Genomic DNA, 26,654 nt, shown 5'->3' on the forward strand with positions numbered 1-26,654 from the left:
TTTGTTTAAACAAAGCGAAAGAGAAACTTTTATTAGTAATTATCAAGTTATAGTTATCACTGCCACTTTGGGATTACAAAGAAAGAGGAACAAGAACAAGTTATAATAACAAATAATAAAAGCTTCTTAAGTCTCCCATGGACGCCTTCTCTTTGTGCCAACATATGCCTTAATGCTCTATTCTTCATGAATTCGCTTTGTGGGCTCCAACACCTTCTTTTCACTGGCATAGAACTGAGTCTCAAAGGTATCTCTTTCCTCTTTCAATTGAATCCAAGATTTTTGTAGCTCTTCAATATTAATAGGCATGTTTGGATGAAGAATAACTTGAGGAACATCTCCTTCAAACTCAGGTTCAATAATCACTGGTAGGACAGCGGGATATGGCATAATAAGATCTGGAGCACGAGCACACACCCATCTGAGGTAAAGCCCCAAAGGAATGGAGTTTTTTCGTCCCAATGTCTTGCTATCAGCCTTATACACCTTATGCCACGCGCGTATAAACCTTTGACGGTAACCTTGAGGATCATCTTCATAATCAAACACAATACCGTGAATAATCATGTCACGAGGACCATCCCCTCAAGCGTAACCAAACTGGCGCAGAGCTAATGAAGGATTATAAGTGATACCTCCCCTAATGCCAAGGAGTGGCACATTAAGGAATTTTCCATAATGATCAATAATAGTGATGTCTTCCTGAGATCGAGCACACCAATGGATATCTGAATGGGAGAGTGACATTATCTTTCGAGACCACTGCATCCTTTGTTCATTCTTCAACACTGATCGGGGATAGTGTGAAATAAACCACGTGGGTAGTAGAGGTATGCAACACATGAGAGTCCCACTCTCCTTAATGGTACGAGTGTGAAGCGAGTGCAGAATATCTCCAAGCAAAGTAGGTACCAGGTTGTGAGTCAAAAATATTTTGATAGCATGCACATCTATGAGATGATTTGGATTAGGGAACAACATTAAACCATATATCAACAGATCCAATACCTCCTCAAAAGCATGATAACTCATAGCACTTAGGAACAATCGAGCTTTCTCAATCAGGAACTTAGCAAAAAAACCTTTGACTCCACTCCTTGTTTCCCAATTAGACACAATGTCTGACTTCTTCATATGTAAGGCTGATGCAATAACTTCAGGTTTTGGAACATTCTATAAACATGTGAAGGGTACCTGATCAAGAATGGGTATACGAAGTAACTTAGAGAACTCTTCCATCGTAGGTACCAACTAGTAATCTGGGAAGGTAAAACAGTGGTGCCTTGGAACAAAAAACTGGAACAGGACTCTCATCATGTCTTCTTCAAAACCTGAGGTAACCAAACTGGGTAGATAACCATGCCTTTTGGTGAATTGAGATTTTTCAGGAACCATTGAGACCAATTCTTTAAGCTGGGAAGGAACCCTTACAAAGTTGATTCAGATGAAATTTCTAGGAACGAAAGCCATGACCTACAACAAAGAACAAAGATAAATTCCTTGGTCCTTGAAATGGTTAGTGAAAATGATATGTTTGATGTTATGATGTCATGTACATGTTGTAAGTCTATAAGTGCGCCTAAGAGGGGGGGTGAATTAGGTTTTCAAAAATAATCGGTTTTTATGACAATGTGTTTACTAACTTTTTGGTTAAGTGTTTGAAGGTGTTTGTTGGTTCATATCTTTTTCTTGGTAATGATGATGAATGCGGTAAATGCGGAAAGATAAAGAACACGGCGATATATACTGGTTCCCCTCACAATCCGAGAGTACTCCAGTCCCCTTTCAAACACGAAAGAGATTTCACTATAGTTAGAATTATTGTACAAGCCTATGCTTTACTATCTAACCTATAGGGTGATCAAAGGTTCTTAACACCTTTAAGATCAAACAACACTAATGTGGATGAAGAACAATCCTCTTCAAACACAACACTTACTTCCAACAATCCTGGATAGTAAGGAATAATAACTTTGAATTTTTACAAGAGATTTAGATGAAGTTTGTATAGCACTTATCAATCTTGGATTGATCTTCTTCTTCAATAAAACAATTCTCAAAATGAATATAAGTGTTCACAATGTATGCATGAAACTTAGAATATTTTTCTCAATGAAAGAGTGTATAGCAAGTTTCACTTTGAAAGAGATGAATGATGAACACTTTGAAAATATTTGAAAAAATGAATAATATATGAAGTTGAATTGTTAATGAAGAAGGTGAAAAATGATTATGAAAGATGTGTAATATATATTGTGTTAAACACCTTTTCAAAAGGGTATTTTTCCATGTAGGAATGCAATGTTTCAATGTGAAGAATATATTTTCGTTTATGTGAAACAAGCAATGGAAAAGTCACACTGGTTCAGTAGGAACCGGTTCCTGTATAGGACAACCCGGTTCCTGCTGAACGTTACAGCAGAATATTTGAATTTTTGCACTGAGGAACCGGTTCCTGCATAGGGACAACCCGGTTCCCCATAGTAAACCACAGAGAGTGAAAAATTTGAGAAATCTGGGAACCGGTTCCCCTGTAGGGACAACCCGGTTCCTAAAACCTTTATTTTGAAATTTAACTATGAAAAAGGTTTTAAGTGGTTTCTATGGTATATGAAAATTGTTTATGATTATGATATGCATGAGAGTAGATATTGTGAACAATTATATGTCAAAGTGAGTATTGTTTATACCTTTGCCATTTATTTCTTGATTCTTGAATCTTCACAATATCTTCAAGACTTTGAAAGATGTTTCTTTAGCTTTGACAATCTTTTTGCACATCCTTTATGAGAGCTTGATGTCCATGTTGTCTTCATCAAAACACATATGCTTGAGAGGCTTTTGCAATTACATTCTCCCCCTTTTTGATGATGACAACCAAGTCTTGAAAATGTTTTGAGATTGAGTTGTTTTGTGCTTTTGAAAAAATTGTTGAATAATGCAAGGCTCCCCCTATGTTAGAAACTCCCCCTAAATCCATGATTCCTTTGATTTATGGTGATGAGTTTTAATGTTTAGCAATGGCCTGCATTTTTTCTTTTGAACAAAACAACAACACAAACATGCATACTCTTCTCCCCCTTTGTTATTATCAAAAAGGATGGGGAAAAAGATAATCTTGAAATGAAATTGAAACATAACACAAATATCACACAATGAAATGTAAAATATCACAACATAACACGAATGAACGATACGGAACGTAGTTTTTACGGTTACAAACAAAGACATAATTTAATCCTAAACATCACGAAACATAAATTAAGACAATGTCTAAAAACATGAAATTAAAAGACTAATAAAATAAAAACATAGTAATTAAAAAGCAAAGAAATTAGTCACTTTCATCCATGTTTTCTTCATCTTCATCATCTTCTTCTTCTTCTTCATCACTTCCCTCTTCCTCTTCCTCATAATGTGCCAAGATCCTTCTTTGAGTCCGTTGGATATCCCTCATTTGTTTCTTCATAAGATTATGCTCATAGTTGTTATCCCTCCTATTGTTGTCAATAGATGTTTGGATAGAGCAAAGCTTTTGAAACATCATATCCATGGTAAATCCTCCTTCGGGAGGTTGTTGCATCTGTTGTGCGGCGGGCTCAACATCAACCTTGTAAAAATATCTTCCATCATTACCCATCACAATTCCGGTATTTTTTAAAGCGGATGTTGTGGAGATGGCACACTCGGGTCTATTCATACTCTTCTTTGGTTCCCGTTGAAGAAGAACACCGGCATTTTGAATAATGCGAGAAATTGCCCTTGCATATGGGAGTCCTCCTTGAAGGGAAGCCATTAGTTGCATATGGCGCATGATTGAAAGAGACCAATTTACCTCTATGCCACGTCTTAGAGCATGCAACACCATCAACTCGAACTCGTTTATCCTGGAATGGTTAGAATTCTTCGGAAATAAAACATAAGCTATGATAAGATGAAGCATCCTATCACTTACAGATAAGCTTGAACCGAACATATTAAATTTGGTAACAAGTTGTTGGCGTGCCGTCTCGCGTTGAGTTGGTCGGCACATACTCACAAACACATCAACCTTACTATAAGGTAGCCAATCCTCCGGAATGTTACCGTATTTTGCCGGAAGAAGTTTCCGACTCCGAATGTTGAATGTAAGTCTCCGACTTTTGAGAGTTGGTTGTTGTTCTTGTGGATCTTCACTTGTCTCACCAACCTTATTCTTTCCTTTAGCATTTCTTGAAAGTTTGGGTGCCATGGTTGAAGGATTGAGAACTTAGGTTTTGATAATGTATTTTCGGATTTGGTGAGTGAAGGAAATTTTGAGTGGGATATATGGAAGAATGAAGGATGATTTATAGTTGTGAGGTAGTGGGTAATAAAAATTTGAGAGTTATGGTGAGATAGTGGGGTTTAAAGTTTGGTTGAATAATGGAGGTGGAAGGGTTTGGAGAGGATGAAGATGAGAGAATATATATTAAAGTGAGTAAATGAGTGGATGTGAGTGGGTGTGAGTGACTTAAATGACAATAAAAAGCTTTTAAAATTCAAAAATTGAAACAAGTTTACGTTACAGCTACAAGACAGAAAATCTGCAAAAATCACGTGGGAACCGGTTCGTCCCTACATGGGAACCGGTTCCTGAAGCATACCAAAACAACGCCTCTGGAAATTACTATGGGGAACCGGTTCGTCCCTACATGGGAACCGGTTCCTGGACTCAAAAAGTCCAAAATACTTTATTTTATGAAAAAGAAAGTATAGCATATATAAAATTTAAGACATAGTATATTTAGAGACATGCACCTTTGTTTTGTGATAATGAGGAATGAATTTAAACATCACCTTCATCTAAAATTCCAAGTTCTCGACGAATTTTATAAAATGATTCTTTCGGGAGAGGCTTGGTGAAGATATCCGCAAGTTGATTATGAGTATCGACAAAAGTGACTTCAACATCTCCTTTGAGCACATGATCACGAAGAAAATGATGTCGAATGTCTATGTGTTTGGTTCTTGAATGCATGACCGGATTTTTTGTGATATTTATAGCACTTGTATTGTCGCATCGAAGAGGAATGCATCCGAGATCAAGTCCGTAGTCACGAAGTTGTTGCTTAAGCCAAAGAATTTGTGCACAACAACTACCCGCTGCTATGTATTCCGCTTCGGCCGTACTAAGAGCAACACATGCTTGCTTTTTACAAGCCCATGATACCAATGCATTTCCAAGAATGTGACAAGTACCACTTGTGCTTTTACGATCAGTTTTACATCCTGCATAATCCGCGTCAGAATAACCAATTAAATTGCAAACACTACCTTTAGGATACCATAAGCCAACGTTGGTTGTTCCTTTGAGATACTTCATGATCCTTTTAACCGCCATAAGATGTGATTCCTTTGGATTTGCTTGAAAGCGAGCACAAAGACAAACACTAAACATTATGTCAGGACGGCTTGCCGTCAAATACAATAAAGAACCAATCATACCTCGATACTTGGTAATATCAATTGGAGTACCGGATTCATCTTGATCAACATATGTACCGGAGCCCATTGGAGTATTCATTGCTTTGCAATTATCCATATCAAACTTCTTCAATAGTTCTTTACAATATTTGGATTGATTGATAAAGATTCCATCTTTGAGTTGCTTAATTTGTAGTCCAAGAAAGTAATTCATCTTTCCCATCATAGACATCTCGAATTCTCCTTGCATCATCAATGAGAATTCCTCACACATTTCTTTGTTAGTCGATCCAAAAATGATATCATCAACATAGACTTGAACCAATAAAGTGTTACTCTTGATTTTCTTAATGAACAAAGTTTTATCAACCTTACCCTTTTCGAAACCCTTTTCACACAAAAAATTGCTAAGTCTATCATACCATGCTCTAGGTGCTTGCTTTAATCCATAAAGAGCCTTTCTCAACTTAAAGACATGTGAAGGATTCTTGAAGTCTTCAAATCCCGGGGGTTGTTTGACATAGACTTCTTCATTGATGTAGCCATTTAAGAATGCGCTCTTGACGTCCATTTGATAAAGCTGAAAATTTAATGAACATGCATAAGCAAGTAAAAGACGGATAGCTTCTAACCTTGCAACCGGAGCAAATGTTTCTTCAAAGTCGATTCCTTCTTCTTGATTGTAACCTTGGGCCACCAATCTTGCTTTGTTTCGAACAATTATACCATTCTCATCAAGTTTGTTCTTAAACACCCATCGAGTACCTATGATATGTTTATTACTTGGTCTAGGAACAAGTTCCCAAACTTGATTTCTTTCGAATTGATTTAATTCTTCTTGCATTGCATTTATCCATTGATCGTCTCCTAAGGCTTCATCAACTTTTGAAGGTTCAATTTGAGAAACAAAAGCCATGTGTAAGCAAGCATCTTTGAGATTTAATCTTGTTGCAACTCCTTGACTAATATCACCAATAACTTTATCAATAGGATGATCTCTATGAGTTCTCCATTCTTTTGGTAGATCATTGGTGTTCGATTCTTGTTGTACACTTTCTTGTTGAACACTTTCTTGTTGTACTTCCGGTGCCTTCTCAATTATATCATTTGAAAGTTCTTCCGGTGCCTTTACAATTGTATTATTTGAAGGTTCTTCCGGGGGTAAATCTAAAGGATCATCATCATCACAAACAACTTCTTCCTCTTTGGAAGTGTTAGTCTCATCAAAAGATACATGCATGGATTCTTCAATAGTTAAAGTTCTTTTATTATAAATTCTATATGCTTTACTAGAAAGAGAATAACCAAGAAATATACCTTCGTCGGATTTCTCATCAAACTTACCAAGATTGTCTTTGTCATTGTTAAGAACAAAGCACTTGCATCCAAAAATGTGAAAATGAGCAATGTTTGGCTTTCTTCCTTTGAAGAGTTCATATGGAGTCTTCTTTAAGATAGGTCTAATGATTACTCGATTTCCAACATAACATGCCGTACTAACCGCATCCGCCCAAAAATATTTAGGAAGGTTTGCATCACTAAGCATTGTTCTTGCAAGTTCCACTAGAAACCTATTTTTCCTTTCAACTACTCCATTTTGTTGTGGAGTTCTTGGTGCTGAAAAATTATGAGAGATACCATGTTCTTCACAAAATTCTTCAAATGATGCATTTTGAAACTCTCCACCATGATCACTTCTTATGGATACAATCTTTAATGATTTCTCATTTTGGATTTGTTTTGCATACTTCTTAAAGGCTCTAAAAGCATCACTTTTCTGCACAAGAAACAAAGTCCAAGAATATCTAGAATAATCATCAACAATAACTAAAGCGTATACATTACCTCCGAAGCTTCTTGTCCTTGATGGACCAAATAGATCCATATGCAATAATTGAAGTGGTCTTGTTGTAGTCACCACATTCTTTGGTTTGAAAGAAGATTTGGTTTGCTTTCCTTTTTGACATGCATCACATAGTTTATCTTTGACAAACTTTATCTTAGGTAAGCCGATAACAAGATCATGTTTGGTTAACTTATTTAAATGATCCATATGAATATGGGCTGCTCTTTTATGCCATAACCATGATTCGTTATTGTTTACCAAAAGACATTTTACTTTCAAAGATAAATCATTTAAAGAAATCATAAAAATGTTATTAATTCTTGTACCTTTGAGTTTTACCTCATTGGTGACTTCATCGATGATCAAACATTCTTCCTTAGTGAATTTGATCTTGAAGCCTTTGTCACAAAGTTGGCTAATGCTTAGAAGATTATGCTTTAGTCCTTCAACATAAAGAACATCTTCAATGGATGTGAAAGGTGGTGCACCAACTTTGCCTTTGCCAAGAATTCTTCCCTTATTGTTGTCTCCATAAGTGACAAAACCCTTGGCCTTTAACCTTAGATCTGAAAATTGGTTTAGGTCACCCGTCATATGCTTTGAACAACCACTATCTAGATACCATAGGTTTGAAGTGGTCTTCAAGCAAACCTACAAAACAAATTAAGTTTTGTTAGGTACCCAAACGGCTTTGGGTCCATCATAGTTAGTTCCTTTCTTCACCCATACATAATGTCCACTAGGAACACTAAAGTTCCTTACATAACAAGCATTGGGTGTGTGACCAATAATACCACAATAAAAACAAGTAGGTTCAAAGTTACTTCTATATCTAGGAGGATAAGATTTCTTCTTAATAAAGTTCTTCCTTTTAGGATAATGTTGCATTACTTTAGGCTTAATCACTTTCTCTTGAATTGGTTGGTTACTAGCCTTGACAAAGATAGTCTTGTTGGATGTTGGTTTATCAAATTTAGAGAAACCAAGTCCGCTCTTATCATTGGAGTATCTTTGTGTGCTAAGAACATTTTCCAATCCAATTTGCCCTTTTTCATATCTTTCTAAAACACGTTTTAATTGGACAATTTGGAAGGAAAGTGATTCACAATTCTTGCATACAACATTATCTTCTTGAACACTAATCATTTTTTCTTTGTCATCTTTATGTTCTACTTCAATTATCTTAACCTTCTCTTCTAACGATGATATTATTTTCTTTTGAGATGAGATAGTTTTATAGAGAATTTTGCATTCTTTTAATAATTCTTCTATTGCACCTTGCGCACCATTATCAAAAAGAGAATTATCATAACTAACCTCGCCTTCTTCATCGTCGGAGTGGTGTGATGCCATTAGTGCTAGGTTTGCACTTTCGTCACTATCGGAATCCGATGAGGAACTTACTTCATTATCTTCCCATGCTATGTAGGCCTTTTTATTTTTGAATTCTCTTTTGCCTTTGAATACATTCTTCTTCGAAAGCTTTGGACATTCTGGCTTTATGTGTCCTTGTTTCCCACATTCATAGCATGTAACTTCTTGTGATGAAGTGGATGCTTCTTTATCTTTATGCTTTGAGAATTTCTTCCTTTTGACATAGTTAGTATTATCAATATTATTTTTATTTCCAAAAAATTTGCCTAACCTTTTTACAAGAAGCAAGAAGTTTTCATCTTCATCTGATGCATCTTTCATTTTGCTTTCTATTGAATCTACTTTTAATGCGATGCCTTTGGATTTCTTCTCTAAGTTCTCATGCTTTTCCAATCTTCCAAGTTCTGTCTCATATTCTTGAAGTTTTCCAAATAGTGTTGCCGAAGTAAGTTTTGATAAATTCTTCTTTTCGGATATCGCCGTCACTTTTGGTTGCCACTCCCTTGTCAAAGATCTGAGCACTTTAAGATTAAGTTCTTCGGTAGTAAGAGTCTTGCCAAGTGCCTTCAAGTGATTTGTCAAATGTACGAATCGTTTTTGCAAATCGAGAATAGTTTCTCCGGGCTTCATTCTAAACAGTTCGTACTCTTGGCTTAAAGTATTCAACCTTGATCTTTTAACTTCAGCGGTACCTTCATGAGTTTCTACAAGAGTATCCCAAATTTCCTTTGATGTTGTACATGTTGATATTCGGAAGAATTCATCCATACTAAGAGCACCATGAAGGAGACTGATCGCCTTTTTGTCAGCAAGAACCCTTTTTCTATCATTATCATCCCATGACGCTTTAGGTTTCTCCGATCCAACACCATTAACGACCGTTGTAGGAACATGAGGACCTTGTAGGACAGCCTCCCAAACTTCTTCTCCTTGTGCTTCTAGATGAGCCTTCATTTGGATTTTCCAAAAGTCAAAATATTCACCACAAAACAATGGAGGCTTGTTGTTAGAACCACCATCTTTGAAAACCGGTCTTTGATTTGCGGAAGCCATTCTGGATCTTTAGGAACAAGTTACCTATAACTTGCTCTGATGCCAATTGTAAGTCTATAAGTGCGCCTAAGAGGGGGGGTGAATTAGGTTTTCAAAAATAATCGGTTTTTATGACAATGTGTTTACTAACTTTTTGGTTAAGTGTTTGAAGGTGTTTGTTGGTTCATATCTTTTTCTTGGTAATGATGATGAATGCGGTAAATGCGGAAAGATAAAGAACACGGCGATATATACTGGTTCCCCTCACAATCCGAGAGTACTCCAGTCCCCTTTCAAACACGAAAGAGATTTCACTATAGTTAGAATTATTGTACAAGCCTATGCTTTACTATCTAACCTATAGGGTGATCAAAGGTTCTTAACACCTTTAAGATCAAACAACACTAATGTGGATGAAGAACAATCCTCTTCAAACACAACACTTACTTCCAACAATCCTGGATAGTAAGGAATAATAACTTTGAATTTTTACAAGAGATTTAGATGAAGTTTGTATAGCACTTATCAATCTTGGATTGATCTTCTTCTTCAATAAAACAATTCTCAAAATGAATATAAGTGTTCACAATGTATGCATGAAACTTAGAATATTTTTCTCAATGAAAGAGTGTATAGCAAGTTTCACTTTGAAAGAGATGAATGATGAACACTTTGAAAATATTTGAAAAAATGAATAATATATGAAGTTGAATTGTTAATGAAGAAGGTGAAAAATGATTATGAAAGATGTGTAATATATATTGTGTTAAACACCTTTTCAAAAGGGTATTTTTCCATGTAGGAATGCAATGTTTCAATGTGAAGAATATATTTTCGTTTATGTGAAACAAGCAATGGAAAAGTCACACTGGTTCAGTAGGAACCGGTTCCTGTATAGGACAACCCGGTTCCTGCTGAACGTTACAGCAGAATATTTGAATTTTTGCACTGAGGAACCGGTTCCTGCATAGGGACAACCCGGTTCCCCATAGTAAACCACAGAGAGTGAAAAATTTGAGAAATCTGGGAACCGGTTCCCCTGTAGGGACAACCCGGTTCCTAAAACCTTTATTTTGAAATTTAACTATGAAAAAGGTTTTAAGTGGTTTCTATGGTATATGAAAATTGTTTATGATTATGATATGCATGAGAGTAGATATTGTGAACAATTATATGTCAAAGTGAGTATTGTTTATACCTTTGCCATTTATTTCTTGATTCTTGAATCTTCACAATATCTTCAAGACTTTGAAAGATGTTTCTTTAGCTTTGACAATCTTTTTGCACATCCTTTATGAGAGCTTGATGTCCATGTTGTCTTCATCAAAACACATATGCTTGAGAGGCTTTTGCAATTACACATGTTAATAGCAAACACAAGCAATTCACAAAATAGCCTTAAGTTCAAAGGCTTGCATGAAGTCCAAAGGTAAATACCCTTCCCCACTGAGGTTTAGTTGGCTAAACCTGTCCTAGATTAGTAATCGGGTTCTAAGAGACTCATATCACGGATCTTTCTTGCAGGATTTATTTTAGTGGGCACTCAAATGGCCGGCCAAAACATCCGAAAGTTGAATCTCAATGAGCGTAGCCTCGAGTATCAACCAACTTCGGACTGCACCAAAGTCGGCTATCTCACTACCTTCTAATGGCCAAAGATGAGTTAACTAGGGTTCTAAAAGATTTTGACCATCATATCAATCATATTGGTACATGCCGTACAGTCTCCATGATCTATTGTCACTTACCTAAAGTATCACGAGATCCGGGTGTAGGATCTTTCACACAAGTAAATACCCCAACAACCCTTTAAAGATAAAGGAATCAAGTCAAACAATTTAAAGCAATTAGAAGTGATCTAAACTCCAAGGTAACCCCTCCTTTTTAAGCATTTCCCCAGTAGAGTCGCCAGTTCTGTAATACGGTGGGAGAACTGACTTTTTTGGTTTTTATCCAAATGTGCCGATAGCTAGAGTCGCTACCGACTTTTCTTTTATCCAATAAGGAAAGGATGAAAAGAACAGGAAAGACCTTGATAGATTTTGAGTTTGGGGGTAAGTTATACAAAGGGAAGGTATTAGCACCCTTTGTATCCATGGTTATCCATGGGCTCTTAAATGCTTAGCTCACTTTACTTGCTTTTTGAAAAGTAGTGTGTGTTTAGAAAATATTTCGTAAAAGTTTAACTTTGTAATAATTCTCGTATGAATGTATACAAAGTGTTTATTTTTTGAAAATATTTTGGAGGTATGAAGTGTGAAAAATAATTGATTTTGAACAAGCATTTAAGAGTGTCTCATCCACTCAAGGTCGTTCTTGTTATTTTCCTTCTCCCTTTGGGATAGGATTGTCCTTACCATTAGTTGGTAAGTATTCTTTTCTTTTAGATGTGAAGGGACATGTGTAGGGTCATCGAAAGAAACATTTGTAAGGATACCTTAGCAATTTCGAATGGACTATCATCATTTTTTGTAGGGTCATCGAGGGACTATGATCTTTTGTATCGAAGGGACTATGATGATTTATTCGTAAGCGTCTTTTGCTAAGATACCCCTAGGTTCGAGGGGCATGACCATTTGTAAGGCAACAAAGAAAGGGTTACCCTAGAGGTGCAAGTGTGTAGAGTGTTTGCTTTCAGTTATCTACTCTTGGATTAGGGTTTTCTAGAATTCGTTTTAGTCTTGCCATACAAACCCTATTTACTAACAATTAATATTTACAGGAAATTAAAGTGAGGAAAAAATAAAATTCCTACGTTATTACAACTTGTGAGCAGTTACATAATTATTAAAAATGCGGAATTTGAATCTACGTTATTACAATTGGTGAACAGTTACAATTAAAAATAGCAAGAAAATAAATAATCAGAAAAAAGAAGGTTAATGTTTGAAAAAAGTTTTAGGGGTAATAGAAACCTAATTCTAATTAATTAAAATTAAACCTAATTAATTAAAACCTTAGTCGAAATTGATTTTAATAAACCCTAATTAACTAAATTAACCTAAATCCTAAGGTTATTAACCCTAATTAACTAAGTTAATTAATTAAATTATTCGACCAAGAAAACCTAATTATCTAATTAACTAAGTTAAATTAATTAATTATTTGGCTAAAAAACCTAATTTAAATTAATCATCCTAAACCTAAAATTAAGACTTACCCTAATTATTTGGTCAAACCCTTATTATTAAGGTTTTTAACAAATGACTCATCGTTAGTGAAGGTTTGTGAATATGTTAATTATCGGTTGATAAATTAGAAAAGAATGTGAAATAAGCAAAGAAAAATAAGAAAACAAAAAATTTTATGAGGTCAGAATTGAATCCGCCCCCTTGAAGTCACAAGATAAAGCTCTATCCACTTGGCCAATCACGTTGGTGCGCTAAGGAATGACTTACACTCAATTCATAGGAAACCTGTTCATAAACCTAAAAAATCAAAAATAACATAATAAAACAAAACCACAAAAATTCAAACTAATTAATCACGTGCTAAACGCTGTTCATCTTCGTTTTGATGAAAGACTTTTACTCATTCATCAAACTTCTAGCCAGGGTTCCCTAAAATCACGAAGAACAAACCCTAGTCATGGTAATTCACGATACCTGCACTAATTCTCAACACAAATGATCTAGAAACATATATTATATGCATTCATACAAACAATAATATATGATCAAAACATGTTTATGATGCGTGAATCAATGTGATCGAATTAAAAAAGTAAACAAACGGTGGCGCTTGGTTGAAGTGACTCACGAGGTTTTGATTGTTGGTGTTGATTGAAATAGCTTCCGATCAACCTCTGGATGCAAGATTGAAACCGGTGTGCCCTATTTTTTGAAGCTTTTTTGCGATTTTGAATAGTTTGATGGAGCAAGAATTCGTCCTTGTTTGAGCAAGATTTTTTTTCGCCCCCCCCTCTTGGTCTAGAATTGTTGTCTACTTAAAGTAGAATGAATTAGGTTAACTTGTTTGCAAAGAAATCATGAGATTGGATGATTGGAAATTTGATTGGAAAGCTTCCACATTTGCTCAATCTTGTACCAACAATTGTCACATGATTTCTCCATCACAAAGATATGATTTTGGATTCATGATTTGATTTGAAAATCATATCTACATGCCTAAACTATATTAATTGGTATTTTATTTGATTTATTTTGATTTTAATTGAATAAAATCATAATAAAAATATATAAAAAATCACTAAAAATATATGAATAGATTTAGGGGTCCTTGATAAGGTCAAAATCACGTTTAGACCTTAAAAGATAGGTCACTTGGTTCAAAAATTCAAGTTTTACCATTTTGACTTTCATGAATTTTCTCAAAATTGCCCAACTTGTGCATCTCATAACTTGCTCAATTTTTATCATGAGGGCGATTTTGGACTTTTTGGAAACCTCAAGATGTCTCCTACAACTTCCTTATTGGTCATCCTTTCATTTGAATCCTTTATCATTTTGTAAACATTTTTGACAAAATGTGTTTTTGTTGACTTTCAAAATGACATGTAATGTACGTGCTCATATCTCTTAAATGAAGCATTTTATGGAAAAACCTATAAGATAAAAAGTTGTAGAGAATTGAATTTTCTTCTAAATGAGCTTTGGTTGAGGAATTTCTGATGAAGTATGTGAAAGTTATGATTGGTCAAAGTTTAGTTGATTTCTCCTTAAGAAAATCCAAAATTAGTAACTTTTGCCTTTTGATGAATTTAAGAATTCTTTGAATCATGATCAACCCTTGATCAAATGATGAATGTGATTTCAAAACCCTGTTGTTGGCCAAAAATCTTGAAGTTTGACTGTATGTTGACCATAGTTGACTTTTTACCCAATACAATCGATTGTTGATCATCTGAGCAATTGACTGAACAATCTTGAGCTGTAAGTCTTGAAACTTAACATGAAGATACTTTAAGACATATGAGACACCATGAAGTCCACTTGAGGCCTTGGAAGTTCAATTTACTTTGAAGAAATTAAAACCCTTGTTAGAGGTCCATTGCTTAAAAGGAGGCTTTGTCTGATGAAACCTTGAGTACCCTTGAGCAATTGAGAACCCTATGAGCATGAGGAGACCTCTTGAAACAAATGGTTTTGAAATATGGAGGGAAAGTTTTAGGGTACAACAATGATACCTTAATTTCAAGTTCATATACCCATTTTCTTCCATGCAAGGTGTTGTATTTGAATTAGCATAAACACACACACACACACACACCCACAAAAATGGAGAAGGGCGAAGCTAATATCTTAGCAAAACAAAATTCCCTTCTCAAATTATTTGATCCAGCCATACCCGCTCTCTCAAAATATGCAAAGGAGAGTAAAAATGTTCTACTTGCAATGACGATTTCTCACAGAACTAAAAAGCAGCCGCGAGACCGATATTAGACTCTTCATCTAGTTTTTGGGCCAAGAAGTAGAAGATATAGTGTTATATTTATTTGCTATTTTCCTCGCTAATAATTCCGCCCGATCAACTAACGAGTCAGGGAAATTGAAAGCACTCAATGCATCACCTATCCTAGTAAGAGAAACATAAGCCTTTTACATTTCTTGTAGGTATGTATCATGCTAAAGCTTCATATTATGGACACTATCCTTCAGTAGTTGTTTGTCCTTACGATGTTAATCAGCTAAAAGAATGTCCTAACGATCGCCCCACCAATGCCCATGGCGACAGAAGCTCAGCGGGTATAATACTCCAGGGTCGACAACTCCTCCTCAAGAGATTCATATCGGTTAGATTTACGAGGTGTGGTAAATCCTATCTAAAGTAGGCGCGTGGTTCATTTTCGGACTTGGGCGAGCCAAGAAGACATGAGCTTAAGTGACAAAGATGAAATTTCCTTCTCAATACCCACATTGGTACTTGAAGACTTTTACACAGAACCAACTCACAGGGTTCAGTTGTGAGGGGGAAAATCATCAAATGGTTCAAAAGTTCTATTTTGAAACTGTTGAAGGGCAAGTAGATATCCAAGATCCAAAAAAGTGCACTCATAAAAAGGAATAGCACACTTACCATACTCAATGAAAATTCATTAATCTTCCTCAAGGATCAATATGCCTCAGTCAAAAAAAGGACCCAAGTGAAGGAAATCTCTTTCAAGGCTACCTTCAAAAGCAAAGGTAGAAGCAATTGCCAAAATTGCAGGATAAACCCAAAAGACAAAATTATCCTCTTTCGATTTTTTATTCATGGTGGGCACCGTTTCCATCAACCGAGAAAATAGTTTTATGGAAGTACATATGAAGAAAATAACAAAGGTAACACCCTAAAAAAATTGTATAACCGACTCCACAAAGATCGTGTAGTGACTTACCAAAAGAAAAGGGATATGCACTATCAACGGTTAGATCACCTAAAAAAACACTCTAGTACTTTGGTTTCCAAAGGTCATTATGATAGAAAATACTAAAAGACATCTAAAGCATGTGGTGAATTTGAGGCGCGAGTTCCCGATGACAACATCATCGCATCTTGACTTTCCACTCAAATCGAGCTACGATCGGTAGGAAAAGACAAACACAACAAAACCCTCACCTACAGAGCAGAGAAAAATGCTTGGGAGAAACTGTTATGGGCCGGTCTAAAAGGTCAATAGTCATGGCCTAGAGTATGAGTCAATCTACTAAAGTCACTCGTCGTGTAGGAGTACTATCTTGGGCTAGAGCATAAATATTCGGATCTAGGATTCATCCAACGAGTCTCCGCATCTTACACTTGAAGATCAGCAAGTTGTTATAACTACTCTACTATATAAAAAGGAAACACGTCATTTTCTCAACACAATTCAAATTTAAACTTCACTTGCTCATCTCACTCTTATACCGACTTGAGCGTTGGAGTGCTAACCTTACAGGTCATCTTGTCTTCCACTATACAAGAAGTTCAAATCTACTACTGCAATTCGCAAACCTTCAATCTCATATCATTTATAGTTCTTTTGCATAACATCGTTCATCCTATTCCAATATAAACTCGAGAGTGATGGTGGAAAAAGGGAGGATACAGAAAGCCACCTCTAGCTGAGACTGGTAGAAAACCTTAGAGGAAAGCTAAGTGTTCACACTAAAGGTAATATGACATCAATCAAAAAAATGACACAAAAGGTCAAGCAACTTGCTTGAACCAGGTATGTTATATGATCCACCATGAATTCTCAGTATTGATTATTGTTTATTTGACTAAGTTTAATTAAGCTCAAAGTCTCTCATTTTCAAAAAAGGTATGAACACTTCACTATTCTTCTCAAAATTTTGAAAATGACATGTGTGGGCTATTTTAGAAGCATGATTAGGTTGATACATAACCATTGTTTTTTATAATTGTCAAATTTAGAATGTTGTTTTTAAACCATGCATATGCCAAGTGTTTGATAATTGCATATGAACCATGTTAAACTTATGAATTTGATGTTTTAGTAAGTGATATGGATGATGATGAATGAGGAAAAGTGTGACACATTGAGGTATCATGTTTTGATATGCAATGGAGAAAATTGTATAGGATATAACACACTTCAATTTGAATCTTAAATGTGATATAAAGTGTCATGACTCGGAATTCTAAACCACGTGTCATTGAGAAATGTTATGAACTTAGTTTCCATGATTGAAAATGGTTGTAAACCTCTTGCTGCTAATTGTTATTGGTTTATAAAAATTAAAAAATCAAATTTTTGGTGAATTTTGAATATGAATGCAAGGAAACTACAGAAATAAGCTCTCTTGCACCAAAGAAGAAACTACAGAAATAAGCTCTCTGCCGTAAGAAATCCTCCACAAATGCAGGATTAAGTTCTTCAAATGCTGCAATCCAATTTAGAAGTGACTTTCATGCTGCCAGATGTCCCCAAAACGCACATCTATAGTAATATTTAGCTAGACAAAAAGAACTCATAGTAAAAAGAAAATTAAAAAAATTAGGTATAGTGAAAGCTGTAATCGTTCGGATTGACAAAAAGAACTCATAGTAAAAATATATTTAAAATAATAAAAGCACATAAATATGGATTTTGCCATGAAATATTTATAATATGAAATTTTAAATTAAATGAAAGATGTAATTTAAAAGAATCAAATTCAAAGACATTACTAATATGCCGACACATCCTTTATCTCAAGAAATAGACTATTTTTCAATACCATTATAATTAAAATTAAAATACAAATGATTTGAGGTAGGCATGGCAAATAAACCCGTTCTAGTCTTAAAATTAACGAAGAAAACTTGATTTAAACGAGGACAAGTGTGGGGGAAACCCAGCTTTTATATTAGGGGCGGGACGGAGGTGGGAGATGCTAATACCCGTCAGTCCCGCATAGTGGCGGAGCTAGAAAAATTACGAGGCCTGGACAAAAATTTAAAAAAGAAAAAAATGCTACTAATGAACATGTTGGTAATTCTTCTAAAAGTCACATGATAAAAAAGAAGAAAATTATTTGCTCTAACATCAATTTTCTGATGTACCAAGATGTAACTGTGTTACTCTTTATGTTGTCTTTTGCCAACTCACAAGCTAGACTTCTTTTAAGTTGATTACTATGGACCATAAAAGCAAATAATCTTAATAATTCAATAACTCATCAGCATCACTTTACCGAATATTGTAATATAGATTACTTTTGTTGCTCCTTGAACAAACATTGACTTTACTTGGGCAAAACCAGTAACAGAAGAGATAAAAACAACACCACAAGGATCCTGCGAACCCTCCCAACTCAGTGGCGTATTCTTCCTCTCATACTTTATAGCCGAAAATGCAAGGTCTGCAATCAAAAACAAATTTAAATCACTAATTAATAAGGATAAGAGTAAATACTTAAGGTATATTTTTCAAAAAAAAACGTGGCGAATATTTCTAATTTCTCTATCTCATTTACATACGAAATTCTATATTTACTATAATGTTTCACGCTAATTGAAATTAGATAATTAACAAATGCATTGATATATACTCAAAGAATACATACACCAGGGTACTAACAAAACTATGACTAGGAAGCTGAATATTATTTTCCTGTCACACCATATTGTTTGGTGTAACAATGTTTCATGTCAAAGCATCATTATCAGCATGGTTAGTTCGACTATGTGTAATATTGTTATGCAATGTTTTCAGAATTACTTTATTTCATATTAACATGAGACAAAGCATCATTATCAACATAATAAATAAGTATAATTAATTTAGAAAATAATTATACTAGTTATGCTTAAAGTGGGAGTAAAGGATCCAACCAACTCAGTTTTCTATCTCATTCACATACAATAGAGCAGAGTACTAATAAAACTATGACTAGGAAACTGTATATTGTTTTCCTGTCACACCAGATTGTTTGGTGTAAGAATGTTTCATAACTAGCTTACACCTGCAGCAGCAAAACCTATATTAACTATAAAAAAAAAGAGCTTACAAGGATGTTGAGTTTCCCAGGGAAGGCAGAGAAAACGTCCTCCATGAGAATCTCCCTCTGTTGCGGAACAGACATATTACAAATTGAGTCAGTAACATGAAAACTCAAATGACTCCATTCCTTGAGATACTTATTGATATCATTTACCGAACATGTGCAAGTTACAAAACGGTGGTAACGACGATAAATGGATACCAATTTATAAACCGCAACCTGCAACAATAACAATAATATACAACAAAAATAATTCAAGATCATGAAATGAAAGAATTGAAGCGAAAAAAGGCGAGAAATTGTATGAAGCATTCTATCGAACACCTTGCGGGCAAGACTAAAAGCTGTATTTTTCTATATTTTAAACAGGTAAACATTCATCCACTTAGCTTTATAATGTTATGTGCTAGTATTAGAATCAATATCGAAACCGCAAAACCAAAACTAACTCGAAATTGTGTCGAAAAATCAACTCGAAACTATAAAAACAGAACAGTAAAAGTATCTTACCGTAAAAAAGAAGACAAACTCCAAACAACATAGAAATAGATTGGAGATTCAGGTGCTAAAGTCGCAAATTTAGGTTCCGAAGTCGTAAAAATTTGGGCCAGAGCCTGGGCATGTGCCCAGCCTAGGGGTGGAAAAACGGGTCCGGCCCGCGGGGAAAGCCCGTTTTACCCGCACTTTTTCGCGGGGCGGGACAAGGTTTTAGGCCCGCTCTCTTTAATGTGTCCGCCCCGCCCCGTTTTTTTGTGGGCTTTTGCGGGCATTTGCTTTTTCATAGAATTTTACTATTTTTAGGCCTAAAAAGCCTAATGCCCGCGGGCTTTCCCCGCCCACCCTCACTTTTTTGCGGGGCAGGGCAAGGCTTTGGACTCACACTCTTAAAAAAGCCCGCCCGCCCCGCCCCATTTTTTCGCGGGCTTTTTGCCGGGCGGACCTAAACGGGGCGGGCATGCCCGTTTGCCACCCAGCCTGGCCAGGCCTTAAAACCGCCCCTGGTCCCGCACCCACCAACTAAATTTAATTTATTTTTATTAATTTTATTATTCATTTACACATTCTAATCTTACAATATCATAAATTTATTAGAATTATTATTCATTTTGTTGAAAATATAGTTTAAATAAAAATTATCAAGTATTATAATTATTCTTAAAATAATTAATCATTTAGTTTAATTATTAATTTTTATTGTTATTAAAAAAAATTAAAAATATATATAATTTTTGCGGGTGGAGATGGGACGGATCCGAAAAAACTTCTCTCTTGTTGGAGGCTGGGGCAGGGGAACAATTATTTAACTCCGACTGAGTTTGGAGGTAGAGACGGGTCTAGGTCCAAAAGACGGGGACAGATCTGGATGTGCTTAAATTTGCACCCACCTATTATCATGTCTAATTTGAAGGACTAGACCAAAACTCAAGTTGGAGTCAATACAAAATAAGCCAATTGACTCAATAAAAAAAGTTAATACAAAATACAAAATAAACCAATGTGATAAGAAAAAGAGTTAAGTACTCTTAAAATATACTTAACACAATTTATATTGTGAAAAACTTTATTTATTTCTAGAGAGAAAAATTGATAAATACTAGTAGGGAAAACATTTATCTTTGTAGAATTAAAATGTTGAATTAATCAAATAAGGTTGACTTTATTAATAAGAAGTTGACACGCATAAAAAGAGATAGTGGATTTAACCTTGTGGTTAATGTGAAGAGGTCTTTAGTCGATAATATATAAATATTTAAGAAAAATCAAAGTATTGAATTCGAATTTTATCATTAACAATTATAAAATGATTATTAGAATAGTCTTTTTTTTTTAAATCTTTATATCCGACCTTGCGACCGACTAATCCAAGTGGACCAATCCTACCGTTCACTTGCAGAGTCCCGTTTAAAGGCAGAGCCGAACTCTGCATAGATTGATCTCGCATGAATTGTGCATTCAGTGGGATTTGAACCTGAAATTTTGAGAGGAGAACATTCTCAAGACTCAAGCCTTAACCACTAGGTCAACCCAATAATCACAAATAAAACACTTTTGAGTTGTAAAACGACTATCAATATCACATTATTAATTAATACCTAAAAAGAGCATTTCAAGGCAATTTTTCTTACAAATATTGGTGTTTATACAATACTTTGATTTTGTTAAATGTTGTTCCTGCTTCTTATTGCTACATTTAGTCCATTTGTCTAAATGTAACTTACACAAATAATTTAGTTGAAAACCTCTTCGCCCTTGCCTAGTATTTTCTATTGTCAATCTGCTTTAAATAATTTTCTATTAGTATTTGCAGATTGTCCATTTCATGGTTAACTAAAACCAAAAAAAAGAGTTTTCTTATTGTCAAAGCCGGTAGCCGTTTAAACTATATACTATACTACAATATTATATTATTATGTCGATAAAATCATTATACACAAATCTATATATAGCCCAAATTGAATTGCACAATTCATCTAACAATAACATTTCAAGAGCATATATTTGCTAGCTAGTGATTCTTTATTCTACAAAAATTTTCTCATCACTCATTTTTTACATTTCTTTTCCATACTTAGTAGAAAAATAAAATGGCTTCTTCTCGTGTAATCTTGATCTTTTCCATTTCCATAGTTTTGCTTTCCTCAGTTACAATGGCTACGGATCATATTGTTGGTGGTGATAAGGGTTGGACTGTTGATATCAATTACACTCAATGGGCTCAGGATACTGTTTTTCGTGTTGGTGACAATCTTGGTATGTACAAAAAGAAAGTTTTTTTATTTTATTTAAAATTTATTTATATTATAATGAGAAAAAAAGACATACATAATAGTTAAAAATAATTTTATGTGTCAACAAATCACGATAATGTTAAATGTCAAGTCACACTGTTATTTTTAAAAAAATTATATGACATTTCAATTGAATGACAATGTAAAATTATTTTCAAGTGTCATTGCACTATAATTATGCTTAATTATATTTTATCTCTTTCTTTTCAGTTTTCAACTATAACCCTTCTTTCCACAATGTTTTCAAAGTTAATGGCACTTTATTTCAAAACTGTACTTTTCCGCCTGAAAACGAAGCGCTTTCAACCGGAAAAGATATCATTCAATTGAAAATTGAAGGGAGAAAATGGTATGTTTGTGGAAAAGGTGATCATTGTGTTGCTCGTCAAATGAAGTTTGTTATCACTGTTCTAGCAGAAGCTGCACCTGCTCCTTCTCCTCCACCGTCTTCTACTGGCCACTATGTTGTATCATCTATGTTTGGAATTGTCATGGCAGCCATGGTTGCTATTGTAAGCATCTTTGCATGAAGACTTATAGAATAAAAAGAAGAAAAATTGAGCAACGGCATGGAATTTAGGGAAGGAATAATTGTTGATGTAAGAGTTTGTGTTAAATTCTTTGGCAAGATATATTGCCATAGTGTTTTTTTTTTTTGGATTTGTTGAATTAATGAATTATGTATGATGATTTTTGTTAATGTTATTGTGAGGTGATCCTCAATTTTATAACTTGCTATGTTTTGATTTGTTTTTTATTTCTTTGAAATCAGATTGTAGACCACACTATTATTTGCACGGCGATTTATATTAATTTTCAAGTTCTTTTTTAAATTGACTTGCGAATTCTATTCTCTGCATTTACTAATAGCGGTTTGAGAGTGTGATCTGATTTTTTTTGGAGTGTTGTACTAAGTTGTTCTTGGAATATGTTGCTATGTTAATGGTGTTTTTTATGGAATCTAATCTGATTCTATTGGTGGTATTTGAGATTCTTGGAGCTTCTAGTATATTTCTTTTGCTTGGTTTACTTTTCTGGGTTTTCCATGCACAACTAGGTAAAGTACCAAGTACATGCACTACAATTCCACCATTGGCCTCATAGTCTATATATAGTTCACAACATCCTTGTAGCAACATGCTCCCTCCATTTGCAATTTGATTCCTGGGTTAAAAAATAGAAACTAAGATGAGAATTTCTGAAAAATTTGAGGGCCAACCACATAGATGTACTCCACATTGTCGCCAAAGTTCTCCTTTTCCATGGTGGTTTACTCACCTTTCAAAAGTTTTCCTTCAAAGGATTTACTTCTCAGTAGATAGCGATAGGAGTTTGGCCTTAAGATATTTTTTCTTTGATCTCGCCAATCTTTTGCTGGAGACAATCTGGGGTCAACACGAGAGAGCATTTTATACTTGACACACACTTTTGTGAGAAACACGTCAAATATTCACTCAAAAATTTAAAGTGATAGGTGTGTGGTTCTCTCACTTATAAAATGCCCAATCTTTTCTTTTCTATTTAATGTGGGACTTATTTCTCACATTTGATTCTCACAGCCTTTTGTCCTTAAAGATTTTCTTTTCGAGCTCACAAAAGAAGTTCCTGATATGAACCATACGATTTCATCCCAGCTCGTCCAATTCCCTACTCTCCCACATTACCCCCTTTTAAGCTTTTCAGAAGTGGTTAGGCAACCTGTTAGAACAAGAAATGTTCTGATCAATATTCTTAGTTTTGATGATAACATTATGTATGAATTTTGTATAAGACAATGTGGTACTCTAATTCTTTACGTTTTCCATTTCAGGAAAAGTCTAAGAAAGTATGCACATAATCAGCGTTCAGAAGCTCTGACCCAAAAGATGGCAGTCAGAAGCAAGGCTCTGAAGATCTGATGGTATCACGCTCAAAGCACTTCCATAGTCTGTTGACTGAAGTTGCATCTACATCAAAAGCTGAAGACTCTGATATTCAAACGTTATTCTACAAAGTCTGAGTCCAGAAGCAAGTACAAGATGAAAAGGCTATAACGTCAAATCTGTCTGACTGACAAAAGGAACGTTAGAAGTTACAAAAGGTAAAGTCAGCAAAAGCAGTTGAAGCATGGCTCGAGGTAGTTGACAAAAGAGTGAAACATTAAATGCAGCACTATACTATTCACGCAAAGCATTAAATGCTCCCAACGGTCACATTTCCTCAACGCCTATATATAGAAGTTCTGATTCAGAAGCAGTAACACAACTCTTGCGCAAAATACCAAAACGTTGTCAAACTGAAATCACACAAAAGCAAAGAAGAACTTCATCTTCAACCTCACAAATTTGTAATATCTTAGTGAGTGTTAAGAACTAGAACTTAAGAGAAATATCACTTGGTGATTAAAGCTTTTCAAGAAGCAAATTAAACTCTTGTAATATTTATTTTACATTGATTGTAGGGTTAATACCTATTTTGCCCCCTGCCATATAGGGCGCATTTGAAAAACCCCCCTGCAAAAAAAAAAAAGTTGCAGGAATTCCCTCAACATTTTAAAATAATTCTTCTTAAAACCTTTTCCATGCCACATCACAAAAAATGCTGATCTGTCACGTTTTTTTCATTTTTTTTTCAGAACTTAAATGCCACATGTGTATTGGATAGTGTAGAAAGACATTAATGCCCTTCAGTGTTAACACATAAATGTCTTCTTCCTTGGAAACCCTAAATCTATGTTACATTCTACATCTTCTCCATCGTTCTTTTTCATTCAATAGTTCTAGTCCCGTTTTTTTAATTCATCTTCACCCGCGCGGCTTGTTCTTGTAATACTTCTTCTTCATCTAATTCTTCATCCAATTCGCAAGAATGAGTTACCCAGTTTGTTCTTATTCGTGCAATTCTTCAAACAGCAAGGTTACTCCTAAATGTGACCATAACATGTCCATGAAGATGTTTGTTTCAAAATCTGCTGCCAATCCTGGAAGAAAGTATTGGAAGTGTAAGTTTTGGGGGAGGGAAGATGATTGTAACCTGTTTCATTGGGATGATGAGCTTTGTGGCGAAAGAGAAGCAAATGTCATGGACAGAGAAGTTGTTTATGTGATGAGGAAAATGGAGAAAGATTTAACAAAGAAGATGGAAGATTTGAAGAAACAGCTTGATGATTTAAGGAAGAAACTGAAGTTTCTTATTGCTGTACTTGTTGCTATGTGTTTTTTCTTCATGATTCATGTAACACACATGGTGCAAAGTTAGATGTATTCATAGTCCAATTGTAATGTAGATTATTGAAGTAATGAAGTTCTTGTTCTTGTTTGAAAGCAAACAAAGTGTCCTATTGTAATGTATCATGTTGAATTAATGAAGATCTTGTTTGAAAGCAAACACAGTGTTGATAATTTGTTGAATAAAATTGTTTGTAAAACATTACTTAAATGTTGAATTAATGAAGTTCTTGTTTGAAAGCAAACATAGAGTTGATAATTTGTTGAATAAAATTGTTTGTAAAACATTACTTGAATGTTTTGGAAGCAAACACATTGTACTTAAAACTCCCATCAAACATAACTTGTTTTGGAATCACATTACAAATAAAGTTACAAAAAGGCACATTATGTGCTTACAAAATGCTAGATAAAGTTGCATAATCAGAGGTCCTTAAAGTTACAAAATAGTAGACAAATAAACTACTGAGTAAATCTTCTTGCAATGTCCTTCCATTTATCTGAAGAATCATCAATCACCAATGGTGCATCTGAAGTTGAGCCAGGCCCACTAATTTTCCTTGAATTTGCCAAAATCTTAATCCTTTCACTAACCCTCTTCCTCTTAGGCTTGCCAACAGGTCCCTTTTTCTTGGGTTTTTTTGCAACAGATGCATTAGACTCAGGCTGATCAGCTGCTATGGTTGTTGTTTCAGTTTGAACATGTGATGCATGGACTGGATTAACTGTTGCAGTTTGAACAGGTGATGCAGGGGTTGGATTCACTTCTGCAGCTTGAACAGGTGATGCAGGGGTTTGATTCACTGCTGCAACTTGAACAGGTGATGCAGGGGTTGGATTCACAACCTGTGATTGTTGTTCTTCAAAAGCCTGCATCATGTCATCAAGCATTGTCTCTAATTCAGGGTCTAATTCAGGGTCACATTCAGGTTCAACTCCAGCTTGTGCAGCAGATGTAGAAGCTTTGCTCCTTGGTGTCTTTCTCTGCATAAGTCACAAACATACATAACAATAGAGGCATGAAATACAAGACATAAACATATATAAGATCAACAATTATTGTTCAGTGCTGTTACCTTTCTCTTCAAGGCATTGGGATCTTGTTCAGTGCTCTTACACTTCCTTGAGTTATGTCCAAATTTGTCACACTTGGTGCATCTATAACTCACACCTATTCTCCTCATCCTTGATCCATTTTCATCTTGCTCTCTAATCCTTAACTTCTTAGGTCTGCCAGGACCCTTCTTATACTGAGGTGGTTCCATGTTCTCAACATCCACATCCGGCCACATGTCCATACCATTAATTGGACTGACATTGTTTTCATAGCAACATTTGTAAGCCTCTCTCATGTAACAAGGATCAACATATGTTTTAGGATTCAAATTCTGATATTGAATTGCAGACACTGCATGTCTGCAAGGGATGCCCACAAGGTCCCAAAATCCACATGTACAACTTTTTTCCCCAAGATTAACAACAAATTATAGCCCATTATATGGATGGTGCACCTGCCATAAATCACCCATGCTCC

At 35.1% G+C, this 26,654-nt stretch overlaps 2 protein-coding genes across 2 annotated transcripts; one reads left to right on the forward strand and one right to left on the reverse strand.

Annotated features, from left to right (window-relative positions):
• Positions 1-18,289: 18,289 nt before the first annotated feature.
• LOC131614812 (tropinone reductase homolog At2g29260, chloroplastic-like) lies at positions 18,290-21,067 on the reverse strand. Its single transcript, XM_058886361.1, has 4 exons — positions 20,972-21,067; positions 19,132-19,344; positions 18,985-19,036; positions 18,290-18,483 (listed from the first exon to the last, which is right to left on the reverse strand). The coding sequence occupies exons 1-4, from the start codon at positions 21,065-21,067 to the stop codon at positions 18,290-18,292; spliced, it is 555 nt and encodes a 184-aa protein (XP_058742344.1).
• A 561-nt stretch (positions 21,068-21,628) lies between these two features.
• On the forward strand, positions 21,629-22,565 carry LOC131612568 (blue copper protein 1a-like). Its single transcript, XM_058884337.1, has 2 exons — positions 21,629-21,876; positions 22,125-22,565. The coding sequence occupies exons 1-2, from the start codon at positions 21,711-21,713 to the stop codon at positions 22,442-22,444; spliced, it is 486 nt and encodes a 161-aa protein (XP_058740320.1). The 5' UTR covers positions 21,629-21,710; the 3' UTR covers positions 22,445-22,565.
• The last annotated feature ends 4,089 nt before the right edge of the window (positions 22,566-26,654 follow it).

The sequence above is a fragment of the Vicia villosa genome, linkage group LG6 (assembly GCF_029867415.1).
Source record: "Vicia villosa cultivar HV-30 ecotype Madison, WI linkage group LG6, Vvil1.0, whole genome shotgun sequence".
NCBI classification, from domain to species: domain Eukaryota; kingdom Viridiplantae; phylum Streptophyta; class Magnoliopsida; order Fabales; family Fabaceae; genus Vicia; species Vicia villosa.

Excerpts from the sequence above, each read along its gene's own strand:
- LOC131612568 (XM_058884337.1), top strand. The coding sequence starts at position 21,711 with ATGGCTTCTTCTCGTGTAATCTTGATCTTTTCCATTTCCATAGTTTTG. Across the intron at positions 21,877-22,124 it reads TCGTGTTGGTGACAATCTTG|TTTTCAACTATAACCCTTCT; the intron begins GTATGTACAAAA and ends CTTTCTTTTCAG.
- LOC131614812 (XM_058886361.1), bottom strand. The coding sequence starts at position 21,067 with ATGCGAGATCAATCTATGCAGAGTTCGGCTCTGCCTTTAAACGGGACT. Across the intron at positions 19,037-19,131 it reads CTGGGAAACTCAACATCCTT|GAAAACAATATACAGTTTCC; the intron begins GTAAGCTCTTTT and ends CTGGTGTGACAG. Across the intron at positions 18,484-18,984 it reads TATTAGTACTCTGCTCTATT|ACCTTGCATTTTCGGCTATA; the intron begins GTATGTGAATGA and ends TTTTGATTGCAG.